The sequence below is a fragment of the Hippocampus guttulatus genome, chromosome 2 (genome assembly GCF_054856545.1).
Source record: "Hippocampus guttulatus isolate MCC_2025c chromosome 2, RoL_Hgut_1.0, whole genome shotgun sequence".
Taxonomy (NCBI): domain Eukaryota; kingdom Metazoa; phylum Chordata; class Actinopteri; order Syngnathiformes; family Syngnathidae; genus Hippocampus; species Hippocampus guttulatus.
In genome coordinates, this window is record NC_141262.1 from 26,861,229 (window position 1) to 26,887,458 (window position 26,230).

The 26,230-nt window shown below is 45.9% G+C and overlaps 1 protein-coding gene and 1 long non-coding RNA gene across 4 annotated transcripts; one reads left to right on the forward strand and one right to left on the reverse strand.

Moving 5' to 3' along the window:
* The first annotated feature begins 55 nt into the window (after positions 1-55).
* Positions 56-26,082, forward strand: dock11 (dedicator of cytokinesis 11). Of its 3 annotated transcripts, none has more exons than XM_086105093.1 (54): positions 56-314; positions 2,942-3,058; positions 3,610-3,699; positions 4,527-4,609; positions 4,744-4,810; positions 5,635-5,730; positions 5,813-5,947; positions 6,286-6,469; positions 7,495-7,574; positions 7,851-7,934; positions 8,025-8,165; positions 8,281-8,544; positions 8,647-8,769; positions 8,859-8,941; positions 9,018-9,140; positions 9,261-9,337; positions 9,972-10,156; positions 10,236-10,301; positions 11,134-11,226; positions 12,724-12,847; positions 12,927-13,039; positions 13,128-13,211; positions 13,713-13,802; positions 13,879-14,000; positions 14,092-14,161; positions 14,241-14,366; positions 14,513-14,584; positions 14,653-14,799; positions 14,874-14,957; positions 15,046-15,157; positions 15,502-15,540; positions 17,127-17,308; positions 17,403-17,504; positions 17,578-17,653; positions 17,770-17,858; positions 18,113-18,233; positions 18,316-18,382; positions 18,485-18,532; positions 18,625-18,770; positions 19,345-19,460; positions 19,535-19,672; positions 19,814-19,996; positions 20,064-20,177; positions 21,083-21,298; positions 21,378-21,435; positions 21,521-21,627; positions 21,707-21,829; positions 21,901-22,014; positions 22,760-22,906; positions 22,992-23,202; positions 23,512-23,702; positions 23,767-23,864; positions 23,942-24,080; positions 25,282-26,082. In XM_086105093.1, the coding sequence occupies exons 1-54, from the start codon at positions 210-212 to the stop codon at positions 25,369-25,371; spliced, it is 6,255 nt and encodes a 2,084-aa protein (XP_085961219.1). In that variant the 5' UTR covers positions 56-209; the 3' UTR covers positions 25,372-26,082. The 3 variants fall into 3 exon arrangements, with proteins under 3 accessions (XP_085961219.1, XP_085961220.1, XP_085961221.1); XM_086105094.1 differs by having other exon boundaries at positions 19,541-19,672; XM_086105095.1 differs by lacking the exon at positions 15,502-15,540.
* On the reverse strand, positions 2,755-5,014 carry LOC147209312 (uncharacterized). Its single transcript, XR_015100213.1, has 3 exons — positions 4,885-5,014; positions 3,597-3,684; positions 2,755-3,113 (listed from the first exon to the last, which is right to left on the reverse strand). It is a non-coding gene; the product is annotated as an uncharacterized LOC147209312 (long non-coding RNA).
* Positions 26,083-26,230: the final 148 nt, after the last annotated feature.

Here is a 26,230-nt window from a genome sequence, read left to right on the forward strand (position 1 = left end):
GGGAGCCGGAAGTGAGCGCGAGGAAAGCATCCCGCTTGGCCACTCCCCCTTTTGGCCTCCTCTCATCAGCATCACGAGAAGCGGCCGCCCCGCCTCACGACGTCGAACCGCTGCCGCTGCCTGGCTGGCCCACATCTGGGTGCCGGGACACGCGTCGTGGGTATTTATATATACATACAGTATACCTCTCGAAATCACTTTGGATCGCTATGTCTGAGGTCCGGAAATTCACCAAGAGGCTCAGCAAACCCGGGACGGCAGCGGAAGTCCGGCAGAGCGTGTCTGAGGCGGTGAGGAGCTCCGTGGACCCGGTGGTGAGCAATGAGTCTTTTTTTTTTTTTTTGCCAAGCTAATATGCTTTATTACGCCAAGAGACAGAGGCATCCCCGCTCGAAGAAGCAGCCCCTTTCTGTCAGTATATATTTTTTAATCTGTTGTACGTCCGCGAAAGTTGAAATTTGCATTGAAGTAGCATCAAAATGGACGGGGAAAAAGTACTGGAATGTTTTGTAGTGTCCATCCACTGATAAAGTGCATTGAAACACAATTTCGTCCAGTCTTCCCCAGCTCCTTTTGTCTGCCAGTTGGACAGGACATTCTTGCCTTGTCATGTCTGATGGACTCAGCCACATGGTGCAGTGAAGCACAGTGTAACCATGGCCTCATTCATTCATATGTAGCGGGGGTTTTTTTTCACGAGTTAATAGCAGCCATAGCTAGCTGCAGTCATGAGGGGATTAGGCGGTCAGTGGTTTGAGGCAATCATAGAATAACCCTGCTGACCCAGCACTGTGGTTGTGCGCGGATTTGGTTCCACTGTGTCAAAAGCACTGCTTTGCTTACTCTGATCAGTGATCACCTGGAAAGTGCCCCTTTTTGTAATCTGCTGTCGAGCGTAGTACTGGTTTTATAAGGTAGAGCCTATGGTGGATTGATGATTTCGATTTGACATGAGAATGCAGTTTGGAGATTTGGAGGGAATTCCCTCAAATGTACTTCCTGTGACTGTGTGTTCAGCAATGTCCTCTCTTTTTGCCCCTCGAGGGTATTTTTGTGGTCTGTTGCTGTATGCTTAGACTCCTTGTTTGTTTGTCTGAACTGGGGTTATAATACTTTATGATTTATCATTTTAAGATAAGATAAGAAAGCCTTTATTTGTCTCACAATGGAGAAATTCCCAATTTACAGCAGCAAAATTAAGAAAGGGAGAAAGTTGAAGACAAAAAGTATATAAATAAATATAAAATACAAATATAAGCATATTAAAAATGGGTGAGTGGGGGTGAGTCCAGGTTTTCAGGACCGTCGATTCAATAGCCTGACAGCAGTCGTCCGTTTATTTTTATTCGCTTTAGCATTAATTCTAGTTTTTGTTTTTTAAAGGGGAAGTCAAGTCCAAAATTGTCTTGATAATAATATTTTCTCTCGACCCTTACTAGTCTGAACATGGCATTACGATTAATTTTCCGTTTGTGAAATATGAGTTTAAGTAGTAAAATCCACCCGTATTTATCCATCTCAAGGGGCGGCCATTTTGTCACTTCCTGTCACCTGCAAATGACATCGCAGTTGCTCAGGGTTCAACTGTTTTCCGAGTTTGCTCATGAGGTGTTGGCAAGCCGAGGCGTGATTGGTCGTTACCTGAGCCCTGAGCAACTGTGAGTCATTTCCAGTCGACAGTAAGTCGCAAAATGGTCACCCCCTGGGATGAATATTATTGTGATGTGAGTATGTGCAATAAAGTCAACTGCAATTCTCAGACTGTTTGACCTTCCTTCTTCTATATAACGAAACAAATGTTTCACTATAATTGTAGTTAGTGTTACGTCTATGAGTGTGTGATGTAGTTGAGTTAGTTTGTGTAAAAGCATTTTCATTTTATTCCGTTTCAATATTTTTTTTCAATGTTACCTTTAGTTGGTGTGTTCGTTTTAGTTAACAATAACATACTAAATGCAGTGTTTGTCCCATATATGCACATTACAACTATTAAGGAGAATCATGATATTCACTGGACACGGACGATGTGTACGCATGCACAATGAGATTCATTGTATGAAGTGTGTCCGAAATGTTCCAGGACTGGTTGGATTAAAAAAAAAAAAAAACTCCACACGAGGCAACAAATGATGCTTTGCTCATGTTTTTCTGCTATTGTTGTTGTTGTGTTGCTGCTGCTCATTAACTGCCCCGCTGTCGGGCTTGTCGTGCTGGTGAAAATTTGGTTTGGTGTGCTCATCCGCTCGCTTGCATGAACGCACATGTTGCCTCTGGAAACCTCACCGATATCATCCACAAACCCCATGCAAGGACCAGGTGTGTCCTTTATAAGCCAGTTCTTATATTCTGCTTATTATTTACACATAGGTAAAGAAAAGTAGAAAAGTCTTTTGACTGCCTGGCCCCCTCCCGCAGTCGCCTTCTTGTGTGTAACATGATCCGCCCCGCTGGCGCTGCTCAAAGCTGGCCCGTGACTTGCGGCTCTGTGGTTGAGCTCGTTGCACATGACAGGAAGGAGAACTGCTGCTTTTGGGCCCGAGCGTGTGCGCCGACCTCAGCAGACTCTTGCTGTAAACGTTGCACACGTGTGGCCGGGCTCACAAAGTGAAAAGATGTGAAAGCATTTATTTATTTGTGATTTTTTTTTAATCATTGCTGTCTAACTACACGGTGGAAATATGGTTTCAATTGATGTTCGCTATGCTGACAGGCAAAGGACACGACAGATTTTCTCGGACCCCAACATGCTTAGACAAGCGAGGACGAACCTCACTTCTCTCGGAAACTCAAAAAGTGGAAGTTATAAGATGGCATCCTGTGTTACGTTGCCTGCGTTTTCATGTGTTCACATTTTCATTTCCATTATGACTTCAGGGTAGACTTCAGAACGCAACACAACTATCTGACTTGAATCCCCCCCCCCCCTCCCCTCCCTACCCAGGAGCAGCCCAAATTTATCGAGCCTCTGGACTACGAGGCCGTGGTGTTCCAGAGAAAGGCTCAGATCCACAGCGACCCCCAACGAGACCTGCTGCTCTGCCCCGTCGACGATGTTTCGGTGATGTCTTGTTTCTTCTGTCCGCTTGAATGAGGTGCAGCTGCGAGCCAATTGGCTGACACAAAAAAAAGGGGGATGGCAACCAGTGACGGGAGGGAAAAGACATATAAGACAGTCTTACTCAACCAGACTTTGGATTGACACACTCCTAAAACTGTCATGAACTGCGTGAAATGAGCCTCCTCTTTATGGAAAAGAACATTTCCATTCAAAATAAAGTTTTGGAGCAACAGTCTACAATTGGGAAAGTACAATCAGCGTCTACCATTGAGGGAGTTTTTGCTCCAATACTAACAACAAACACACAATTTCCTTTTTTGCTGTTTTGGAGTCCAAATTGGACCACACAGAGGTAGGACCCCCCCCTCCCCCCAAAAAAAAACAACCTTCTCTAAAATAAGGTCCAATGCAACGAAGCCAGACAGCACATGTGTTTTGATTTATTCAGAAAACTGCTTCGACCCTGAGACAATCTTGTGACGCTTGTATCTTTTCCACTCAAGTTTTTTGCGATTTTTTAATTTTTTTTGGTTCTCACCGTGTGCACGCAGGAGTCCCAAATATCCAGACAGAGGCGGACCGTGGTTCCCTCTGTGCCCCAGAATGCTGAGCGGGAAGCCAGGAGTCTGTTTGCCAAAAAGGTACGACAGCGCTAACTCCTAAAATGTGTGTCTGGTTGAAAGGATCATGACGTAGAAGAACATGGCTTGAGTTTCAAGAATGGGTTGAAAGTGAAAGTCAACACCCCCAAAAAATGTTCTATGTGTCTCCCCGATTCAACCACGGCATTCTGATTAATACTGAATTTGTGGCGTATGAGTGAAGCAGCAAAATCCACCCTGTTTTTACCCATTTCAGGGAGCGGCCATTTTGCCACTTCCTGACGACTGAAAATGACTTAACGACCCGTCACGGCGCACCTCTTCGGGAGCTGAGCTCCGGTTGGTCGTTACTTGAGCCCTGAGCAACTGTGATGTCATTTTCAGTGGACAACAAGTGGCAAAATTGCCACTCCATGAGATGGACAAAGACGGGGGGGATTTTACTGCTTAATATGAATCAGTTTGCCGTGTTTAGACTAGTGGGGCTGCCTAGAACATATTAGTGTAAAAAATAAAGAAATAAAAATGGGGCTTTACTTCCCCTTTAAGGAAAGCATGCAGCATGAGCGAAGCTTCGTAGTCATAACTGGCAGGACTTTAAGTTGTGTGATTTTTAGTAGACTTCTGCCAAGCTGCGTTAAACAGATCCGTGTGTCCTTGTCATCTGCTCGGCGAAGCACTATTAAACCTGGTTTAGGTGAGGTTTCCCAATAAGTGCAAGGAGGCCCTTTTTTTTCCAACAATGCCCCAGAAACAACTCAACTTTAGTCCAGGCCCAGTGAGTCACAGTCAGAGGACAGAATTTTCCTGCAATGGTGTGCTCCTGTTATTAGATGCGTGTGCGTGTTTGTTTATGTGTCTGGCAGTGCATCAACATGTACAAGACCGACTGGCATGTCATCAACTACAAATACGAGGCCTATTCTGGCGACTTCCGCATGCTACCGAGGTAAGGTGGGGGGGGGGGGGGGGGAGTTGCGTTTACTATCGCGGTGGTGGTTTGCAGCGGAGTCGAAGTGAAAAGCTGAGAGCTGCTTTGAATAATTCTCCCCTCTGCCTCTCTCTTTCTCTGTCTTTCCGTAGCAAAGGCCTCAAGGCAGACAAGCTAGCGGCTCACGTGTTCGAGGTTGATGAAGATGCCAAAGATGAGGTACGGCATGCATGGGGGGGGGGACTCATTTGACATAACCGAGCTTTCGATCATCATGCATGCCTCATACGCACGCCACGGGGTATCCAACTGATGCGCGGTGCTTGAGTCCGGGAAGCAATGCGATCACACAGGGCCGTAAAAACCAGAAGTCCTCTGTTAATGTTCTATAAATAGCCCTTATTGATCTTCCCCCGCTGCCCTTCTGGCCGGATGTGCATGGATTCAAATGGAGAAATTGGAGAAAATAAATGCCGCTCTGTCACAGGGGGGCGGGCAGGCGGACGCGTGATGCGCTCTGTTGCTTCATGAAACTGCATCATTGCCAGCGTTACAATAATTTAGTATTTTTCAAGATAGTTTTTTTTTTTTAAATTCACTTAATTTTGAAGCATTTTTAGAGCAGGCTTGTCTGTTGTTATTGGTTTAATTTTTTTTCAAAAATGCTTTGTTTTAGTTTAGGTTTATTAGTTTTAGTTTTTTTAATATACGCAGTATATGTCGAGTGCAAGATATCTTCTGTCGGCATGTACAGCAAGAGCGAGCTAAATGCATTGAAAATGAACCTCAAAAACTCATGTGTCATATTAACTAACAAAAACAACGGACATTTTTGCTGTAACCATAGTTTTAGTTAGCAAAGGCAAAATGTAGTTTCACTTGGTTTTAATTTTTGGTCACAAGCATTTTCGTTGCCATTTCATGTCATTGAAAATAGTTGTTCAAGTATGTTTCGTTACAGTTTTAATTCCTGTTTTGAAATATCCTCGACGGCGCATTTCCGAGAAAAACAACATTGATATCGTGTGTTTGTGTTGCGTCAGGACACGTCGTCGCTGTGCTCCCAGAGGGGCGGCATCATGAAGCAGGGCTGGCTTCAGAAAGCCAACATTAACAGCAGCCTGTCTGTCTCCATGAGGGTGAGTCGCCATCACCATCACCACCGTTGGGCTGGCACACAAAACGACAACAGACCTTCCACGCCAACCGTCGTCCTTGCAGGTGTTCAAGAGGAGGTACTTCTACCTGTCCCAGCTCCCGGACGGTTCCTACATCCTCAACTCGTACAAGGACGAGAAGCACTGCAAGGAAACCAAAGGCTCCATCTACTTGGACTCTTGCATCGATGTCATTCAGGTCGCCGGAGCGTGAATCGCACTTTTGAGTTTACGACAGCACCATCCACTAGATTTTCTTATTTTTTTGACATGGGGCGGGCTTTAAATCTGCTTCTCCTCATGCCGCGCGTGCGATTGCCTGCTGCCAGAAAGCTTTTTGTTAGATGAAGCTACTCACAAGATGAATGGGAAAAGACTCATTCAGGCTAATGGCCCCGATGGGAAATCTTGTAATTTATTCCTGTGCGTGTGGATTAAGTCCCAACGCCTCCCCCAGCGTTCATTGATGATATGAGTTTGTGAATCCTGACCCGCCTCTACCTGTCCAAAGTACATAAATCTCCCCTTCTCCTCCAGAGCCCGAAAATGCGTCGGAACGGCTTTGAGCTGAAGATGCAGGAGCGCTACAGCCACTTTCTGGCGGCCGACAGCGAAGCGGAGATGGAGGAGTGGGTGACGACGCTCAAACAGGCCCTGCAGAACAGTACTGAGGCCTGCCAGGAGAGGAGGAATGGAGGCGAGTCCTTGGATGGTGCCTTGGGTGAGGCGAGGGAAAGCCATTTTGAAAAATAATCCAATTTCGATTTTTTTTTTTAAACTCAACATTGCAATATTTTTTTCAAGGCCCTCGTCCCATGTAATTTTATTATATATATATTTTTATATATATATACAAACACAGGCAATAAGTTAATATGTATTCCAAAAAACATTTATTGTAAATATATATATTTTTTTGTTCTTATAGGCAAGGCAAAGCAGCTTTATTTATATACAGTACAGCACATTTCATACACAACTCAATGTGCTTCACACAAGCAAGGAAACAACACCAAGTTTTTACAAACCTAAGTTAATGACACTGGTAAGCGAAGCAGAGAAAAACAAGGAGCTTACAAAAATGACTTCAAGAACATACAGTATATTACACATTAGCAAAAAAAAAAAAATTCAAAAGTAAGGACATGAAGTAAGAGTAGGTTTCTAAAATAACTAAAAGAAAAAAAATATTTCAAATTGTTTAGAAAACCTAAATCAGAGGCATGGGTGGGAGGGCGGGAAGTGAAGTTTGGAAGCTGGTTTTAAATATTTAAACTCGGGGTTGACTTTGATTTCTGTTGGCAGCTTATTCCATTTGCGTACAGCACAACAGCTACATGCAGCTTCGCCATGTTTACTTTCAACTCTGGACTCCACTAATTGACCCGAGTTTGCAGAGTTCAAAGCCCTACTGGGCTTGGATTCAAGATATTATAAGAATACTGTATACCCAAAGACAGTTTATTGATCTACTTCAGTTACAATTATTACCCACCAATTTGGCTTGCAGCCATTTCAAGCGTTCACTATGACAACGTCACCAAATTCAAGTGTCATAAATCAGATTCCAACAATGACGCAAACAAATCCGGGGCTTCATCATTTCCACTTACCATGAAAAAATTAAATGTAAACGTGTCGTTGTTTAGCCCGACAAGAAATGAATACGGGTTCCTGTTGATTTAGTCTGCATCATGACTGATTCCCCCCCCCCCCCATACCCTCACCACTGCCCAATCCAATCAGATGATGACACCACCAGCCAAGGTAAAAGTGAGAGCCCGCCAGAAGGTCTGGGGAGGAACCTACAACCCGAACTCACAAAGGTACAGATACTGCGCTGCTTTACTGTGTATACAAAGGCAGAATTGCTCAAAAGATTTTTCTTTTCGGCGTCTTTGCTGCAGGCCACTCGACTGTGGCTTTTCTATCACTGATGAAAAAGATCGCCGGTGATGGTCTGCAGAATAGACGAATAAATAGTTGGGTGGGGTTAGCATATGCTTGCACATTGTTGGTCCATTTTTCTTTTGAGATGCCTTAATAACGCGTCCTCATTGAAACGGATCCCAGAAACGTCTCTCAACCTTTTTTTTGTGTAGTACGCGAGGGAGACAGACCAGCTCAATAAGATCAACCGGAACGAAGGCAGGCAAAAGCTTTTCTCTCTGGACCCTGAGACACAGGTAGGGGTGGGGGTGGGGGGGATGCTCGTCCCGTTATTTATTGATGTGTTGAAAGTATAACCATTTGATCTTTTCTCATCCTCTCCACAGAGGCTGGATTTCTCCGGCATCGAGCCGGACGTGAAGCCGTTCGAGGAGCGCTTCGGTCGGCGTATCGTGGTTGGCTGCCACGATCTCACCTTCAGTCTCCAGGGCTGTGTCAGCGAAAAGGGTGACGGCGTCCTGACCAACGTATGCCGTCACTCTTTCGCTTTATTTGTCTGATAAATGTCTGACTTGATTCACGAACAATGAAGAACAGCCCCCCCTGCGCCCCCCCTCACCCTTCCCTCTTGCTCATTTTCAGGTGGAACCCTTCTTTATCAGCCTGGCGCTTTTTGACATCTCCAAAAACTGTAAGATCTCCGCCGACTTCCATGTGGACCTCAACCCGCCCTGCGTGAAGGAAATGCTGACCGACACCGCGGGCCAGCCGTCGCCTTGCTCGGACTCCGAGGGAGGCGGCGGAGGAGGAGGAGGCAGGCCTTTAATGAGCGGGGACCCGGCAAATGGGGACTGCCTGCCTGTCCTTCAAAGAGTGTCAGAGGCTCTGCTGCATTTCCCTACGCAGGTACAAACGTGGCCGTAAGCGTCGATCAGGGACGAGAGTTCAAGGGCAAAGCTGACCTGAAGCTCACAACAGATTTCGCCAGCGTCTTCTCTTCTACTCCAGGCCATTTTTTCCGTCACCAACCCCCATGCTGATATCTTTCTGGTGGCCCGTGTGGAGAAGGTGTTGCAAAATGGCATCACCAATTGTGCTGAGCCATACATCAAGACCTCTGACATCAACAAGGTCTTTGTTTCCCCTAAAAAGACACTTAATATACGGAACATCATGCTCATGGCTGATTGTCTCGTATGCCGTCCTCCATGTCATCCCAGACCGCTCAGAAGGTCCTCAAGGCAGCTAAACAGACGTGCCAACGCCTGGGCCAGTACAGGATGCCCTTTGCTTGGGCTGCGAAGTAAGACGGCGGCAAATTCCAAACATTCCATCGAGATGAGACTTTCAGATGTTGCCACAATGTGTCACCCCACCAGGCAGGTGTTTAAGGACGCTCAGGGCAGTCTCGACATGGACGGTAAGTTTTCTCCTCTTTACCGCCAGGACAGCGGAAAAATCTCCACTGATGACATCATCAAGCTGCTGGCTGACACCAGGAAGTGAGTCACGGACCTCCTGTACTATTTTAGCTTTTATAATCCCTCTGGAAATGTCTTTTCCTCCCCATGCGGTATTTATTTATTTTTTGCATTTTATTTTAATGTTTGTCTTGATTCCAGACCTGAGAAGAGCAGGCTCCAGACCATCCCGGGACAGCTGAATGTCACCATTGAGTGTGTCCCACCCGACTTTTCAAGTATGTACTTTTGTTGTCAACACACCGCAACCAGCATAGAACAGCCAGATTGGCATCAACTCAATCTGGCTGCTCTATGCTGTTTTATGGGAAGGTTATGCAGATAAGACACACCGTCTGATTGAAGTCAAGAGTGGTTATTGTCACGCCCTTGTCCGGAATGGTACAACACTATCTAAAAATCACACATTGGGGCAGCAGTGCGCTTCTGTTGCGTTCTGGTGTCTCTCTCTATTGCGCAATCTCTGTCTTGAGAGGGAAGTTGTGTGGTGCAATGTAACTGTTTTCGTTCTTTACAGTGCATTTTTATTCAAACCCACTTTGCTTTTGCTTTTGGAGCGACGGGACATGTGGTTAAAATTGGAATGTCTGAACCCCCCCCAAAAATGTGTCCATTCATCATCTGGTGGAGAACAGATTCATGATAACCAGCAATTAGAGGCTTCGCTCTGATCTCTTCATGCGTCGGAGAAAAGGTTCTCACACTGAGCGGGATGATCCGCTTCAGAATATGCTTGAATTCCGATCGCAGAGATTTTGATCAAAGAATAGTGACACGTGCCAAGAGTATACGATTCCTGCCATTGGAATGCAAACAAAATAAAACGTGGTGTGTACATGCTTCCCTCCCCAGACACGGTGACATCCTCTTATATTCCCGTGAAGCCCTTTGAAGAAAGCTGCGAGCGCGTATCCGTGGAAGTCGAGGAGTTCCTGCCTGAGGAGGCCAGGTACAACTACCCCTTCACCACCTACAAGAACCAACTCTACGTCTATCCTCTGCAACTCAAATATGACAACCAGAAAAGCTTCACCAAGGTGCGTGCACCTCACAATCAACATTCCCAGGGGAGGATTCACAGGTTTTGATTCATGCGAATGCTTTTACCTACGCTAGGCTCGAAACATTGCCGTCTGCATACAATTCCGGGATTCCGATGAAGAAGGTGCAAGCCCTTTGAAGGTGAGCGGCACGCAAAGCAACTCTGTTGGCTTTGTTGTTGGACTTTCAAAGGAAACGATGAACACTGCAAAAGTGTCTCATCAGAAGTACCCTTGAAGGGGCAGGAATTAAGAAGCCAAAATGAGGGCTCAGTGTTGGTTCCTCTCCTGGAGACATGGCCACATGTGTCAATTATTTAGGGATGGAAAGTGCCGTCAAAGCACAGGTGATTGTTGTTCGTACTTGTCCTGATTTTTTTTTTTTTGGCCTCATGTTGTATCATGCTGGTTTGAAAATGCCTGCATATAAGATAGGAGGCAGTAGCTGGCCCCCCGCCTTCAGCCCTCACACTGAAGCAGGTAATCTGGCTTGCCATCAGACGGCTTATCACCACGCCAGTCTTGCAGTTTTGCTATGATGGTACGAGGAAGCATGTTTCCACCTTCTTAAATTGGAAGCTGGAAACTCCTCCTAATACCAGTGTTGTGTCTGTTAACTCATTCACTCCCAAAGACGTTTTTTAGCGTCTTTTCAGACTTGGTCCAGAATTGGCTGGTACTGAATGAGTTAATGTTGTAAAAAAAAAAAAAAGAAGCTTCAAATTTGCTTCATGAACCAGTTGTATTTTTATGACTCCATTGTTGCTTTCAATAAAGTACTTTCAGTGTACTTTCAGCCCAATGTTGAAGAGAGAGAGTGCCATGTAGAGGAGTCACTTTAATGCAGTCATAATTAGAACAAAGACAAATGTTGGGAGCCAACGTTTTTGGTAAATTTAGTCTGAGCCATATAGGTTCGCTCAGTCAATCAGTAAAAAAATAAATAAATAAACGAATATATTTTTGTGCTTCAGTGCATCTACGGAAAACCAGGAGACTCACTCTTCACCAGCAGTGCTTATGCAGCTGTCCTGCACCACAACCAAAGTCCAGAATTTTATGATGAGGTGAGATGCTTCTGAATTGAAAAAAATAAATAAATAAATATATATATATATATATATATATATATATATATATATATATATATATATACTGCATATACTGTATATACAGTGTATATATATATTTCACACGCATATAGAGGGAAGGAGATTTTCAGTATAAGACAGAAGGACCCCATATGGCCTAAAAATTTAATGGATAGAATTGTAAGACACCCCCGCCTGCCCCCCCACACACACACACGCAGAGAAATATCCCCACCCCCTGCACGTATTCCACTGACATGCACGAGCACACAAGATTTACAACTGTATGCTTCAAATCACGGGAACCAAAACAATGCTTCAGAGACAGATGGGTACTTACGTGTCATAGATGCCTGCCTCATAAATTGCTGAGTTCTGTTGTCAAAACATTGACTTTGAAGTTCCATTTTGCTCATTTGCTACCCCCTGGTGGACTTTCCATGGCCTTTGTGGTGGCTCTGGAATGTTTGACCCCGGGGTGGCGAGGAGAGTAGCAGGAATGGAGGATACCCATTCATCACAGTGCTGTGTGTTTTTATATCTTTTGTTAAGAGTTTTGAGAGTCTTTATTGAAGCACCAATGCTAGTCTGCATGTTTTATAGAATATAAAGTACTCATTTTGGTCAATAGATGGCAGTACAAGACCACATTTCTGCTTGGGTTACCTAAGGTTGTAGATGACTTGGAGTGAGTGCATGCTCACAGCCATTTTCTCATAGCTAAGTCGAACTGGCACAGGACAGCGTCACAGACTCTGGTTCGGACAACATTTTAAATGTCATTCAACTCTAGTAAGATGACCATTTTTTAGTTACCTGAGGATTTTTAATGTGATGTCTTCATAAATCAGCCACAGAGCACAAAGTGGACGAAACTATTTTTGCCTCTCATTATTTATTTTTATCTTCGAATATCGAGAAAAGTTGTCCGGTCCACGCTCGCTCTCACTCTGGCCAAATTCACCTTTTGACACAAACCTTGTGGCCCATGTCAAATGTCATTTTTAGTAGTCAATTTTTTTTTGTTAATCAAGTGGCAGGCCGTAAATGGCCCCCGGGCCATATTTTGGCCGTTTTACATGTTTCCCTCCTTCCACACACAGAATCAAATGATCACAATCGTTATCAGGCTCCTGCAGAGCTTGCTGATGTGCTGAGCAATTGAATTCAGTCTTGGGGGAGAGAGACATTTAAAAACAGGCGGTATACCAGCCCTCGAGGGCCGGGGTTAACTGCTCTTGAAAGGAGTGGGAGCGAATTCTAAACGTTTTAAAATGTTTGTTGACACCGTAGAGGAAATATCAGCAACGTTTATGATCACGTTTTGAATTTAGGATCGATAGATTCGTTGCCAAAAAGCAGGGTTGGCAACTGGGGTGGCGAGGCGTTTTCTGAAAGTGGCGGCTGCCACCCCGTCACACCGCGTCAGCAATACATGGCCTGTATATTGACTGACTTCATGATGCCACGCAGGTAAAGCTGGAGTTACCCGTCCACTTGCACGAGAAGCACCACATCCTCTTCACCTTTTACCATATCAGCTGCGAATCGAGCAGCAAAACCAGCAGCAAGAAAAGAGACGGTGTGGAGTCTCTGGGTATGTTTTTTTTTAAACCATTTTTTTTTGCACCTGACGCCTGTTGGCATTCATCATTTTCTTGCTGGTGTGTTGTCAGTCGGTTACTCCTGGTTGCCTTTGTTGAAAGACGGCAGGATGCAGTCAACAGAACTGCAGTTACCCGTCGCTGTGACCCTGCCTGCCGGATATCTGGGTCAGGACAGCAGAAAGGTTTGTGGGGAAAAATAAAATAAAAATACATCACCGCATTTGCATCTTGCTCACGTGCTGACGCTTAAAAATGTCAACATCTACACAGTCTCAACCAGATATCAAGTGGGTGGAAAATGCCAAGCCGCTATTCAAAATGAGAAGCCGTGTCGTATCGACAATATATGCTCAGGTAAAAAAAAAAAAATCTTCAAGGGTGCACGTTTGCCTGGACTCTCAAAATGAGTTGTGTTAATTCATGTGTTGTTTGTGTCGGGTCAAATTTCAGATTTATTCATCCGAGAGTACCCAAATTGTAACTATTGCTTCATGTGGCTCACACAGTATGTCAACCCGATTCCTTTACTGTTTGTGTTGGGCCATATTCTTGGACTTTCTTGAGATTAACCAAATTGTTGGGTCAAATGAACCCAGTGTTGAACTATTGGGTTATCAAAATATATATCCATGAGCAGCTCTGATGAAATTTTACGACGGGCAGCCGCAACAGCTAGCAACATACCTATGGCACTTTTTGGTGTTATTCATGTAACCCAAAAAGTTGGTTCGGATTGACCCAAGTAGCTGTTTTGTTCCTTTTTGAACTAGTAACCTGGTTACATGAACCCAAAGAAGGTTATTTTTCTGTTATTTTAGAGTGTGGCCATTTGACGGTTTGCTGTTTTGTCCCCAGGACCTCCATCTCCACAAATTCTTCCTGCACTGCCAACTCACGAGGAACACCTCAGAGGACACCCGGGCAGAGCTTATTAAATACCTGAAGGTCAGACTCTTGAAGGATTTCGGGTGAAGATGTCGCGAATGTGCCGTGAGTTCTCCTTTCATGCCTCTGTCCTTAGTGCCTACACGCCATGGAGACGCACGTCATGGTCCACTTCCTTCCCACTGTGCTCATGCAACTTTTTGAGGTGCTCTCAGCAGCCGCCAAGGAAGGCCAGGAGATTGCCGTCAACTCTCTCCGGTCAGTTCATCGCTTGCCTGTCTGAAAATGCGCCCGGGCCATCGTTTGCATTCCATAGTCACAAACCCGACGTCCTTCTCTGTCCCTGCAGCGTGATCATACATATCGTATCTCGGTGTCACGAGGAAGGACTTGAAAACTACCTGCGCTCCTTTGTGAAGGTGTGGCTGCTCTGTGGCTTTTCATAGGGCTCGGTGTTCATTTGTTGACTTTTTTTTTTTTTTTTTGCTCTCTTCTCAGTATGTGTTCATATCCCAAAACCCCGCGCCTGGGAAAGCGGCATATCCCCACGAGGTGCTGGCCACGGCGGTCACCGCCGTCCTTAAGCAGACGGCGGATTTTAACACCAGCAACAAACTGCTCAAGGTGCGAGTTGTGATCGCGACAACGAACAGCAGGTGGCAGACTTGCCTATGGAATCACTTTTCATATCAGGCTTGCCAGTTGATTAACCTTTAGAAATTCGCTTGCCGTAATCAAAACCACTTCCTCTTCTTCATTTTCATCTGTAGTATTCTTGGTTCTTCTTTGAAACAATGGCCAAATCGATGGTCCAGTACTTGCAAGAGGACCACCGAATGAAGGTTGGTACTTCTTCATCATGCTTGCATATGCGCAGCAACCAATTTCACGTGACGCGACGTGCTTTCAGATGCCGCGAGCCCAGCGCTTTCCCGACACTTTTCATCAGGCCCTGCAGTCCCTGGTGCTGTCCATCATGCCTCACATCACCATTCGCCACACGGAGATCCCCGAGGAAGCCCGCTGCGTCAACCTGAGCTTGGCTAATTTCATCAAGGTGCGCGGGGCCAATTACAAACCTATTCACAGTGCAGCTTCACTTCATCTTCTGGCCCCCTTCTTGCTCCGCAGAGGTGTCTGACCTTCATGAACCGGGGATTCGCTTTTGGCTTGGTCAATCACTACATGTGCCACTTCAGTTTCAAAGATCCCAAGGTACGCGCGCACACAGTCACTCGCAGCAAACGTGTGCCGCTTTTGGGTTTTTCGGAAACATTCGTGTGCACACGTTTCTCCTCCGCAGGTGCTGACGGAAATGAAGTTTGAGTTTCTGATGGTAGTGTGCAACCATGAGCACTTCATCCCCCTCAACCTGCCCATGGCCTTTGGGCGCACCAAGCTGCAGCGGGTGCAAGGTGAGCAAACTGCACGTGTTGAACTCCGATTGAAGGCCGCAGGTCTGCCACGTCCTCACCCGCATCCCCACATTGATCCGCTATTAACCGTTCCACTCTCTTTGCCCACTTCGTTAGGAACGTGTTTTCAATGTCATGCAAAAAAAAAAAGAATGACGTTGTTGTTTTAAATGGCATTTGATTGGGCCACATAGTGCAGGTAGCGTGTCATCGCAATCCTAATGTTGATGCATTTTCTGTACTGTAAATGCTGCATGAATGATGAATAGCATCCCGGATATCTTGATTTGTACCCAACACCCTTCCCGTCTGTTTTTTTTTTTTTTTTTCTTGCTTGTGGTCAGATTTTATTCCGTACGCGACGGAGCTTTTTGGCCCTGTAGGTAGGTGATGCTCACCGCGCCGTACCTTTACCTCTGCCTCCCGCCACGCGCGATCACCGCCACCTCCTCCGGCTCTCTGCACCCTGCACTCTCGCCTCCATTAACCCTCACTCGCCGAGTGCACGGTGCCAATGCTGAATGGATGCTTTTGTCTCGTAGAGGAGATGAGCTTTGCTTCTCTGGGAATCCACTCACATTCTTAATGGACTCGTTTCTCTCTAACGGGGTCCGACGTTAACGGCGGCCCGATGGCCCGGGGCCAACTGAAGTTCATTTATGCTGGCCCGACCAGGGCACCAATATAAATGTCATAAATGAAATGAAGACATTCTTGCCTTTTTAAATATCTAATATTCAATCTTTTTAATTTTGTACACTTACATTAAACAATCATCTGCGATGTGAATCATCTGTGCACGTTGAATTGCCGCCATTCATCGACAAATTGTGCGCTACGGACTCGCGTGCATCTTGGCCGCCGAGTCTACACGCCTCACTATTTCACCCACAGGCAGGACAACCTATATGATGATAAATTTTGTGAGATATCGTTTTAAATCATCTAGATCTACATACTGGGGAGTAAGGTGCATGGATATTTCTTAAGCGGCTGCCCTGATCTCCCATACTTGCATTCATTTTGGCCACTGAAACTCCACACACAAGATCATGTTACTATCCACAGGTCGGCCTCCACATATAGTAGCATTTTGAATTTTGTTCAGTATTGTTGAAAATCCAGGCCAGCGCCAATTCTGGCAGGGCCCCCACAACTTGACTCATAAAGGTTTAATGTCGGACCCTTCTAACATTAGTTGTTAAGTTGAGGTTTCGTCTGTAGCTGGGCCCCGATGTCGATCGCTGCCGTTCGATCTACTTTCCAGCGGGTACTCGGTTATCTGGGATGCGCTGCCTGTTCTGATATTAACACAGCATTATGGCCTTGCACTCGGTTGCTTCCTGTCTTTAGATTTCTGCTCATCTATGCTGGTATGGAATTATACATTTCCCGTGTCAGGAAATATATAATGAACTGAATTCTCCTCCCTGAATATGTTCAGACCCTTTCAGACCCTTTTCAAGTACAGTCAATATAAAATGAGGAGCTGGGACTAAATGTGTGGCGTCTAAAAAGACATCTAAATACGTCTTTGGGAGTGAATGAGTTAATGAATCATTTTGTGTGAGGAGGGGGGGGGGGGGGCGGGGGGTCTGAGCCCGACACACGATCAGCCACAACGATGCTCCCACTTGCACTCACGATTTAGTTCAAGCGTAGACTTTGCAACGGAACCGTAATAAATAATACCGCACGGTACTCTTTGATTGTGTCACTCAACTCACCTCAACTGTATTTATAGAGCACTTTCAAACAACCATCGCTGCATCCAAAGTGCTGTACATGGAGCAACTAACATATACGACAAGAAAGCAATAGATCAGTCACAAAGATGGTAGTGAATCGGTTCTGAGATATTTCACAAGAAACCCGTCATGAGGTTTCACCTTGTCCTTATGTGCTCTGAAGGCCTCAGTTGATTGTTTGAGCCTGACCTGCTGTGTTTCCTGTCCCGGGGTCACCACAGAGCAGAGTCTGGAATTCAGCCTGACTGAAGACTACTGCCGCAACCACTTCCTGGTGGGCCTGCTACTCCGAGACGTGGCTGCGGCCCTGCAGCAGGGACCCGAGGTGCGGCAGCTGGCCGTCGGCACGCTCAAGAACCTGCTGATCAAACACGCCATGGACGATCGCTACACAGCCTTCAAGGTGAGGGTGGTGGCAGACCTGACGCTGACCTCAAATGATATATATATTTTTTTAAACATGTCGTGCAACATGGATGTGTTTTTGTTTTTATCAGAATCAGCAAGCCAGAATCTGTTTGCTCTACCTGCCACTGTTTGAGTTGCTTTTCCAGAACCTGAAGCAACTCTCTGCCCAGCCATACATTTCCAATCTCAACGTGAGTGCCCCTCGAAATGAAAATGAGATCCTGTTCAGATTCTTTCGACAAAATGGAAATGTTACTTGCAAAGGGCTCGAGAGACGACCTTGTGTCAGGCGGCTCCGCGGATAGCAGGAGAACCAGCGCTGCTCTCGACAAGGACCACAGTGAGTTGACCGACACCTGCAAACCGCTCCAGGGGAGCCAGTTGAAGGCATTCAGACAATTTTAATAGATAGCCGTCGCTTATTTTGGCGGTGATAGAATTTGTTGTCGTTATCAGGCCTGCCGCTCCTGAATGGCCACGTCGTGAGGAGGGAAGACTCCAGAGGATCTCTATTTATGGATCCCGGGACACCAGATAGCATTGATGTGAGTTTTTTTTTTTTTTTTATAGCCGCTGTATTTGGCGTCGCCCTGGCAACCTCTAAACTAGATTTGTTTGAGTTGTTAATCATCAATAAAACACATATAAACTCACGCAATGTTTTGAATGTCATTTCGCAGCATTTTGAATGTCATTTATGGTGTTTCCATTTGCATCCTAGCTTGTGTTTTGAGGGAAGCTTAATGATTTACTTCATGAGAAATGTTCAAGTCGCAGACATTTTTTGTTACATGTGCAGTTGCAGCGACGTAGTTCCACCGTGAGCAGCAGTCCCGGGCCCCGCAAGAGCAGACTGGGCCCTTACGAGATCAGGGGCCTCCTCCTCACCTTTTTACATGTCGTCAAGACCTTGTCAGAGGGTCGGTGCACAGGCGGCATGACATGCTGAAAATGACAATTAACATAAACTACAAGTGGTTTTGTTTTGTTTTTTGTCCACAGACACTCTCATGGCCTATTGGAGCAAACTTAACCCTCAAGACGTTATGAACTTTCTCAGCTTGCTTGAGTGAGTAGCTTCTAATTAGATGTGAAAAAGGTCACTGATGGTCCAAGAACAACTTGAAAACACTGAAACTGCAAGGCTAAACTATGCATACTTGCATCGCAGGACCTGTCTTGTTCAGTTTCGCTACATTGGGAAAAGGAACATCGGCAGGTGAGACGTGACAGCAGCGGTTTTCCTCAAAACATGTTTTGTAATTTGACTGAGACCCCCCCCCCTTTTTTTTTTGCTTGTGTGCCATCAAGGAGTCAGGAGGTGTACGCGTCCAAGTTGTTCTCTTCTGACAGGAAGTCGCAGACAATGCCGGCCATGCGCTGCAACCGAGCCAGCACTATCCAGACCAAAATAAACCAGTTTGGCAACATGGAGGCCTCGCTCACTCTCAACATAGGTGGGACACGCACTGTACGCAGTGTTGGCACTGTACGCAGTGTTGACACCGCTGGGCTACGTCATTAACTACGTGACTGCCTGCATGTTGTAATGCAATCCAATGCACTGGATAGTTTAAAAAAAAAAGTGATTCAGAAACAGCACAGAAGGTTGAAGTGCACGCTGAGTCATGTTTGCCAGACATTCCCTGCTCATAAAAAGTGTGTTCGCCCTTGTCAGATACGCATGGAATTTGTAGACAAACATAAAATTCTTTTTAAAGCCATTTAAGTCGGGCTAAACGATTTAGAAAAAAAAATGAATCACAATTTTTTTCCTCCGTAATATTGCAATTGTGATTTATTATATGATTATTCTTTCAAGGCACTCAGGTTTTTTTGTTGTTTGTTTTATTTCGCACAGGCAATAAATGAATCTGTATTAAAAATAAATGTATGGTTTTATAGGTTTGGTCACTAAAATAAAGGTAAACAGTTTATGTACTTGGATTAGAGTTGTTAACTTACTGAACACTTTGACTTGAAGTCCTTTAACCGTGTGTGTGTGTGTGTGTGTGCGTGTGCGCGATTCAGGGATGGGTGCATCCGAAGCGGAAATCCATCACCAGGCTCTGCTCGAGGGCAACATTTCCGCCGAGGTCTGCTTAAGTGTCCTGGATGTTCTTTCGCTTTTCATCCAGTGCTTTAAGGTGCGCGCGCACGCTCGCTCTTTGCTGCATCGTAGCGAGAGCCGTTTCTCATATTTTGGCCGTGTCCTCGTCAGAACCAGCTGGCCGACAGCGAGGGTCACAACGCGCTGATGAGGAAGGTGTTTGACGTTTACCTGACCTTCCTCAAAGTGAGCCCATCGGAAGCCGCCCTCCGGCATGTGTTTGCCGCGCTGCGAGCGTTTATGAACAAGGTCGGTGAAGCTGCGGGAACGAAATGACTCAAGATGTTGATTTTGAGTCGTGACACTCGCGATGAGTCACTCTGAACTGGGTTGAGTTCAAGATATCTCCCAAAAAAAAAACCCAAAATGACCAAAATGCTCTCTGGTCAGTTCCCCGCAGTCCTGTTCAAAGGTCGCGTGACCCTTTGCGAGCTTCTGTGCTGCGAGGTGCTCAAGTGCTGCGTGTCCAAGATGGCCTCGCTGAGGGCGGAAGCCTCGGGGCTCCTCTACCTGCTTATGAGGAACAACTACGAGTACACCAAGAGGAAGACCTTCCTGCGCACACACCTGCAGGTAAAGCCCAAGCCCAACTTTGCTTCTGGCCCGGCGACGTTTCTCCTTCTCTCGTCTTTCTCGCCAGATCATCATCGCGGTGAGCCAGCTGATCTCCGACGTGGCGCTCAGCGGAAGCTCGCGCTTCCAGGAGTCGCTGTCCATCATCAACAACTTTGCGAACAGCGACAAGGCCATGAAGGTATCGTCTGCATCTTGTCCAGAGATGCCGATCACGAAAGTTATGACATTCGTGTTTTCAAACTGCAAATCCGTTTACGATTTTGAGTTTGTGTCAGCTCAAGGAAGCATTCAAGGACATTGCCCATTCCTGTTGACAAAGTGTTATCTAGCTTCAAAAACACTACCATCCATCCATTTTCTGATCCGCTTTATCCTCACAAGGGTCGCGGGGCCTATCCCAGCTGCCTTTGGGCAGTAGGCAGGGGACACCCCGAACCGGTTGCCAGCCAATCGCAGGGCACACAGAGACAAACAACCATCCGCGCTCACACTCACACCTAGGGACAATTTAGAGTGTTCAATCAGCCTGCCATGCATGTTTTTGGAATGTGGGAGGAAACCGGAGTACCCGGAGAAAACCCACTCAGGCCCCGGGAGAACATGCAAACTCCACACAGGAAGGCCGGAGCCGGAATCGAACCCACGACCTCTGTACTGGGAGGTCGACGCACTAACCACTGGAGCACCAGGCCGCCCAAAAACACTACCAGAACATCAAATTTAAAAAACAGAAAATCTTGCATTACCGTTCAGAAATGTAATGATTATATTTATACATGATGTACACAATAAATATGTAAATAATGGTTTATAAATGTTGCCAGTATGTATTCACAGTTAAATATGTCAGGCCAAAACAGACTGCCTTAAAAGATATATATTTATGTTAAGTGAGGTCTAGAACCACTGTATTATGTTTTTTTAAATTAAAATAAATAATATATTTTGTTAATTTTTTAAAAAAGTGGCCTTTATTTTCTTTTGAACGAAAACCTTTTGAAGCCAATTCATCAGTATAACAGCGAAGTTACTTTTTCAAGGTCACTGTGGCATCACTGATCCCGTCAGCTTCAATGTCTTCAGTCCACAGGGTTCCCCTCGGAAGTGAAGGGTCTAACCAAGCGTATCCGTACGGTGCTGATGGCCACGGCCCAGATGAGGGAGCATGAGAAAGACCCGGAAATGTTGCTGGACCTGCAGTACAGCCTGGCCCGGTCTTATGCCAGCACCCCCGAGCTGAGGCGCACCTGGCTGGACAGCATGGCTCGGGCGCACCTCAAGAATAACGATCTCTCCGAGGTCAAATTCACTCGTCTGTACCGAGCTTTCTGCAATCGGATTCGGATTTGCATTCACGTGATGGTGGTTTTCTCCACAGGCCGCCATGTGTCACGTTCATGTGGCTGCGCTGGTCGCCGAGTACCTGCACAGGAAAAGTATCCAACCCATTTTCAAAACATACTGTGGCATCATTTTTTTTGTTTGTTTGTTTAACTTTTGCCTTTGCTTCCCAACGGGCAGAGTTGTTCCCCAGCGGGCTGGCCGCGTTTAAGAAGATCACGTTTAATATCGAGGAGGAAGCCGCCATGAAGGAAGACACGGGGATGCAAGACGTTTATTACACCGAGGTTCTTTTTGACAAAGCGCCGGCGCCAAGTGTTGACCGTCCCGAAATCAACCGTTTTGCTTTTTCCCGCTTCTCGTCAGGAAGTCCTGGTGGAGCACCTGGAGGTCTGCGTGGAGGCTCTGTGGAAAGCCGAGCGCTACGAGCTCATCACGCACGTCGCCAAACTGGTGATCCCCTGCTACGAGAAGCGCCACGATTACGAGGTAGCGGCACGGCGATATCATTGCATGTCGTCAACTATGACTGTCCGTCCAACGCAACCGCGTCCTTGCAGAAGCTGAGCCGGCTCTACAACACGCTGCACAGAGCCTACAACAAGGTCATGGAAGTGATCCAAACGGGTCGCAGGATGCTCGGGACCTACTTCAGAGTTGCCTTCTATGGACAGGTGGATTTATTATTACCGTATTGGCCCGAATATAAGACGGTGTTTTTTGCATTGAAATAAGACTGAAAAAGTGGGGGTCATCTTATATTCGGGGTCTAGACATTATACCCGTTCACGACGCTAGATGGCGCCCAATATCATTGAAGCGAATGCTGAACTTGACTCCCCAGGCCTAAGCGAACCCCTGTCACGAAGAATAAAAATAAAAATAGCGGTAGCATGAAGAAGAAAAATAAAAAAATAGCGGTAAGAAAGAAAAGAGAAGAAAATAATAGAAGAGATAACAGAAAATGGAGAAAGCTCAGGAGAAGTTATGGTGTAAATTTCAAGATGCTTTTTCTCCCAAATATATTGTTACAATCATTTGTTTATTTTCTGTATAAAAATTAATTTGGTGTTCAAAAAGTCTTTTTTTCAAACTTGAGTCTTGAAAAAGAGGGGGTCGTCTTATAATCAGGGCCGTCTTATATTCGGGCCAATACGGTATTTTTTTTACTCCATCAATGCGTTGGGGGTCTTGTCGTAAGATCGTGAAACTTTCGACTAAAATGTGAACACAATATCGGTCAATACATCTTACTCACAAAAAGTCAGTTGAACTTCATTTGACCTTCTCTAAAGTTGTCAAAATTTTCAGTGCTTTTTACACAACTTCCCATTCTCTCACAAGAAGCTCATCACCAAAATTTCCTAACATCAACTACTATCAGCCCTACAAGCCACTGTGTGTTTTTTTTTTCCGCAGGGCTTCTTCGAGGAGGAGGACGGGAAGGAGTACATCTACAAAGAGCCCAAACTCACCGGCCTTTCGGAAATCTCCCAGCGCCTGCTGACGCTCTACGGGGAAAAGTTTGGGCCTGAAAACGTCAAGATCATTCAAGATTCCAACAAGGTGCATCCTAGTTTGTCACCAATCCAGTCTGGCCCAAAAAAATAAAAACAAAAACCAAGTCATATGAGAGCTCGCGTCCCTGCAGGTGAATCCCAAAGAGCTGGACCCCAAGTTCGCCTACGTGCAAGTGACCTTCGTCAAGCCCTACTTTGAGGAGAAGGAGGCACCGGAGAAGAAGACGGATTTTGAGAAGTGCCACAACATCAACCGCTTCGTCTTTGAGACGCCATACACGCTGTCGGGCAAGAAGCACGGCGGCGTGGAGGAGCAGTGCAAGAGGAAGACGGTGCTCACAAGTACAGTACACACATCGGCTCGGGGCGCCCGCAATCGAATCACGACCACGCGGAACCGCATTTCAGGGCGTATCTATTTCGTTCAAATGCACAAGCCTTCATCAGTGTACAAATGGCTGGCCATTAGTCTGGTAATTGAATCTAATGAGCTTTTTCTCAAGAGAGGCTTTCCTCCTTTCCACTCTGCCTGTTTCAACGGCTTTGTTACTTCAAGTGCGCGTTTCCTCAACTTTACAAACGCAAGGCATCCGTGTATACATCCGCATGTAACAGACTGGCGACTCAGCGTTTCTCTCGGTTTTCCCTCAGCGGCCAACACCTTCCCGTACGTAAAGAAGCGCGTGGAGGTGGTCGGGGAGAAGCAGCTGGACCTGCGGCCGGTGGACGTGGCCATCGACGAGATGAGGTCTCGCACGGCCGAGCTGCACAAGCTCTGCTCCAGTGCCGAAGTGGACATGATCCAGCTGCAGCTCAAACTGCAGGGCTGCGTCTCCGTGCAGGTCAGACGCTTTCCCGTGTCGGGTCGCCGCGCGTTGCCGCATGTTGTCATGGTCATCGTTGCAGGTGAACGCCGGGCCCATGGCCTACGCCCGAGCCTTTCTGGATGACAGCAAGTGCAACCAGGCCGGCAAGAAAGTGAAAGAGCTTAAAGACGTTTTCAGGCAAGTCACCCGGGGAGTGGAGCAGATCAATACGGGTAATTGGAGACCAGTGAATTGAGTGTCGCCTCTTCTGGTAGACGTTTTGTGGAGGCCTGCAGCGCGGCTTTGGATATCAACGAACGTCTGATCAAAGAAGACCAGTTTGAGTACCACGAGGGCCTCAAGGCCAATTTCAAAGACATGGTGAAGGAGCTCTCTGACATCATCCATGAGCAGGTAACCCCGGGTTGCGACCGGTTTGCTTTCGTTCCAAGCCTCCCTTTCTTAAGCAGGCCCGGACAGCTCTGGCCATACCGGTGTTACAGTAAAACTCCTCTACAACGAAATCATGTTTGCAGCAAAACATTTTTCACAACAGGGGGTTTTTCACTGTAGCAAATTTGATCTCAGATGTACACACACACACATACACACAGAAACGTATGTGTACACGCACACACAAACAAATGTCTACTCTTTATTTTTATTCCAATAGTGCATAAGTATGAGCATACACTTATTTGACACTTCATATAGTCAGTGTAGAAAGAAAAAAAGGGAAAGAAATTGCGAAATTTACGATCAGCATTCACTTTCACTTTCATCAATTTCTTGGAAAATGTATTTTATTTTGCTTCCTCTGTCTTTCATTTTGATCACTTTTACCCTCTTCCAACGTCAGAGCTCTTCTTATCTTAGCTGCTTGACATCCAAAGGTCTGTTTTGTAGCCATTTTAGCAATGCAAAGTTCTCTCCGCGTCTGAAACGAACAATAACAAATACCTCCTGGACTACTGCGCATGTGTGAACCAGTGTGGTAGTTGCTGTTGCCGTTTCCGAACGAAGCAGTAGAGGTCGCTGTTGGATTAGACTTCGTTGTAGTGAATCTCGTCGCGAGGCAAGAGCAGAGAAAAATATTTTGTATAACGCAACAAGGGGTTGTTTCGGTGTATGGGGGGCAGGAAAGTGGGAATGGTGTTAATGCATGAAGATTTTTTCACACTAGGGGGTATTTTTTGCCCATGTAGGTTTCGTTGTAGAGTTTCACTGTAGCGTTGTTGTAAGCTAGAGATATTGAGCAATGGTGCAGAAGAGACTCAAACACATCATTTCCCTTTCCCCTGTGGTTCCCGAAAAATGTATTGCAATGTCACAAAAAGTCAGACATGCCAACTTTGTGTGTGTGTGTGTATATGTGTGTGTGCCGTTGCAATCATTTGTGCAGTCTGTGTGATTGTGACATCAGGGCACCCTCGTTCGTGTTCAAACTAAGTGTTCTAACTCGACTTTTTCTTTTTCCAACTGTGCTCAGCTTTAAGGAAAACAGGTAAAAAAAAAAAAAGAAAATGAAACAAAACTTTCAAACAAATATCATGACATTTCATTTGTGATTTGACTTCGCATACACGTGGGGTTTTTTTCTCTCTCTCTTTCGCAGATCTACCAGGAGGGCATGATGCGCTCGCTTCTGAAAAACTCCCTCAACGTGTTCCGAGCCATCAGCGGCACCTCGGCTGACCACGGCTGAAGCTCCGAACAAGAGGGACGCCTCTCTTAGCCCGTGCGATACAAGGCCAGGACGCGAGGCTGCACCTCGACCGGATGAGCACGTTTGGGGTGTCACGGTCAAGCCGTAACTGAAGAATGTAGAGCGGTATGTCAGATTGGAGTGATGCTCAGATGCACTGCTTTTTTCTATTAAACTTTTTTTTCAAATGACGACACACCGCAGAACTGACTCGTGGGCGCCTTTCCAGTCCAGGCAGGGCAGCATTTTCTTTCACCCTGACAAAGCTGCAAATGCGCCTGCACGGCTATTCAGCAAGGTTTGACTTCACCAATCAGTAATGTAAACAGACGGGTGATGTTGAAACAGAGTCAAGTTGCTTCAAATGTCAACAATGATTCATCCAAGACTGGACCTGCGTTGCACCTGGAAAAGTTGCTTGCATTTTATGCTATTCTTATCCAGTATTTCACAAGTGCTACACTGAATAATAGCCAAGCAGGTGTACATAAGGTGTCCTTCATCACCATTTCATTCTGTGGTCCTGCTTGTAAATACCACGTATATTTATATTTGTCACATGTTGGACTTTGGAGTCCCAATGTGTGGTTGTTGACCTTTTTTTTTTGTCGTTGTTGTATATTGCATTGTAGACAGTATATATAAATTTGCTTTTCACGTGCACTTCGTTGTACAGTTGTCTCCCTCCCCATTAAAGCAAGTGAAACAAAAGCCTTCCTTCTTTGGACAACAGGGGGATTGTTAAAAAAAAAGAAAAAAGAAAAAAAGGTGTCTTCTGTGTATTTGACGCACATGGTTAACCTCGTGTGCCCCCCCCCCCCCCCCACCCGGCGTCTTCCCATGCATGCAAACAACTACA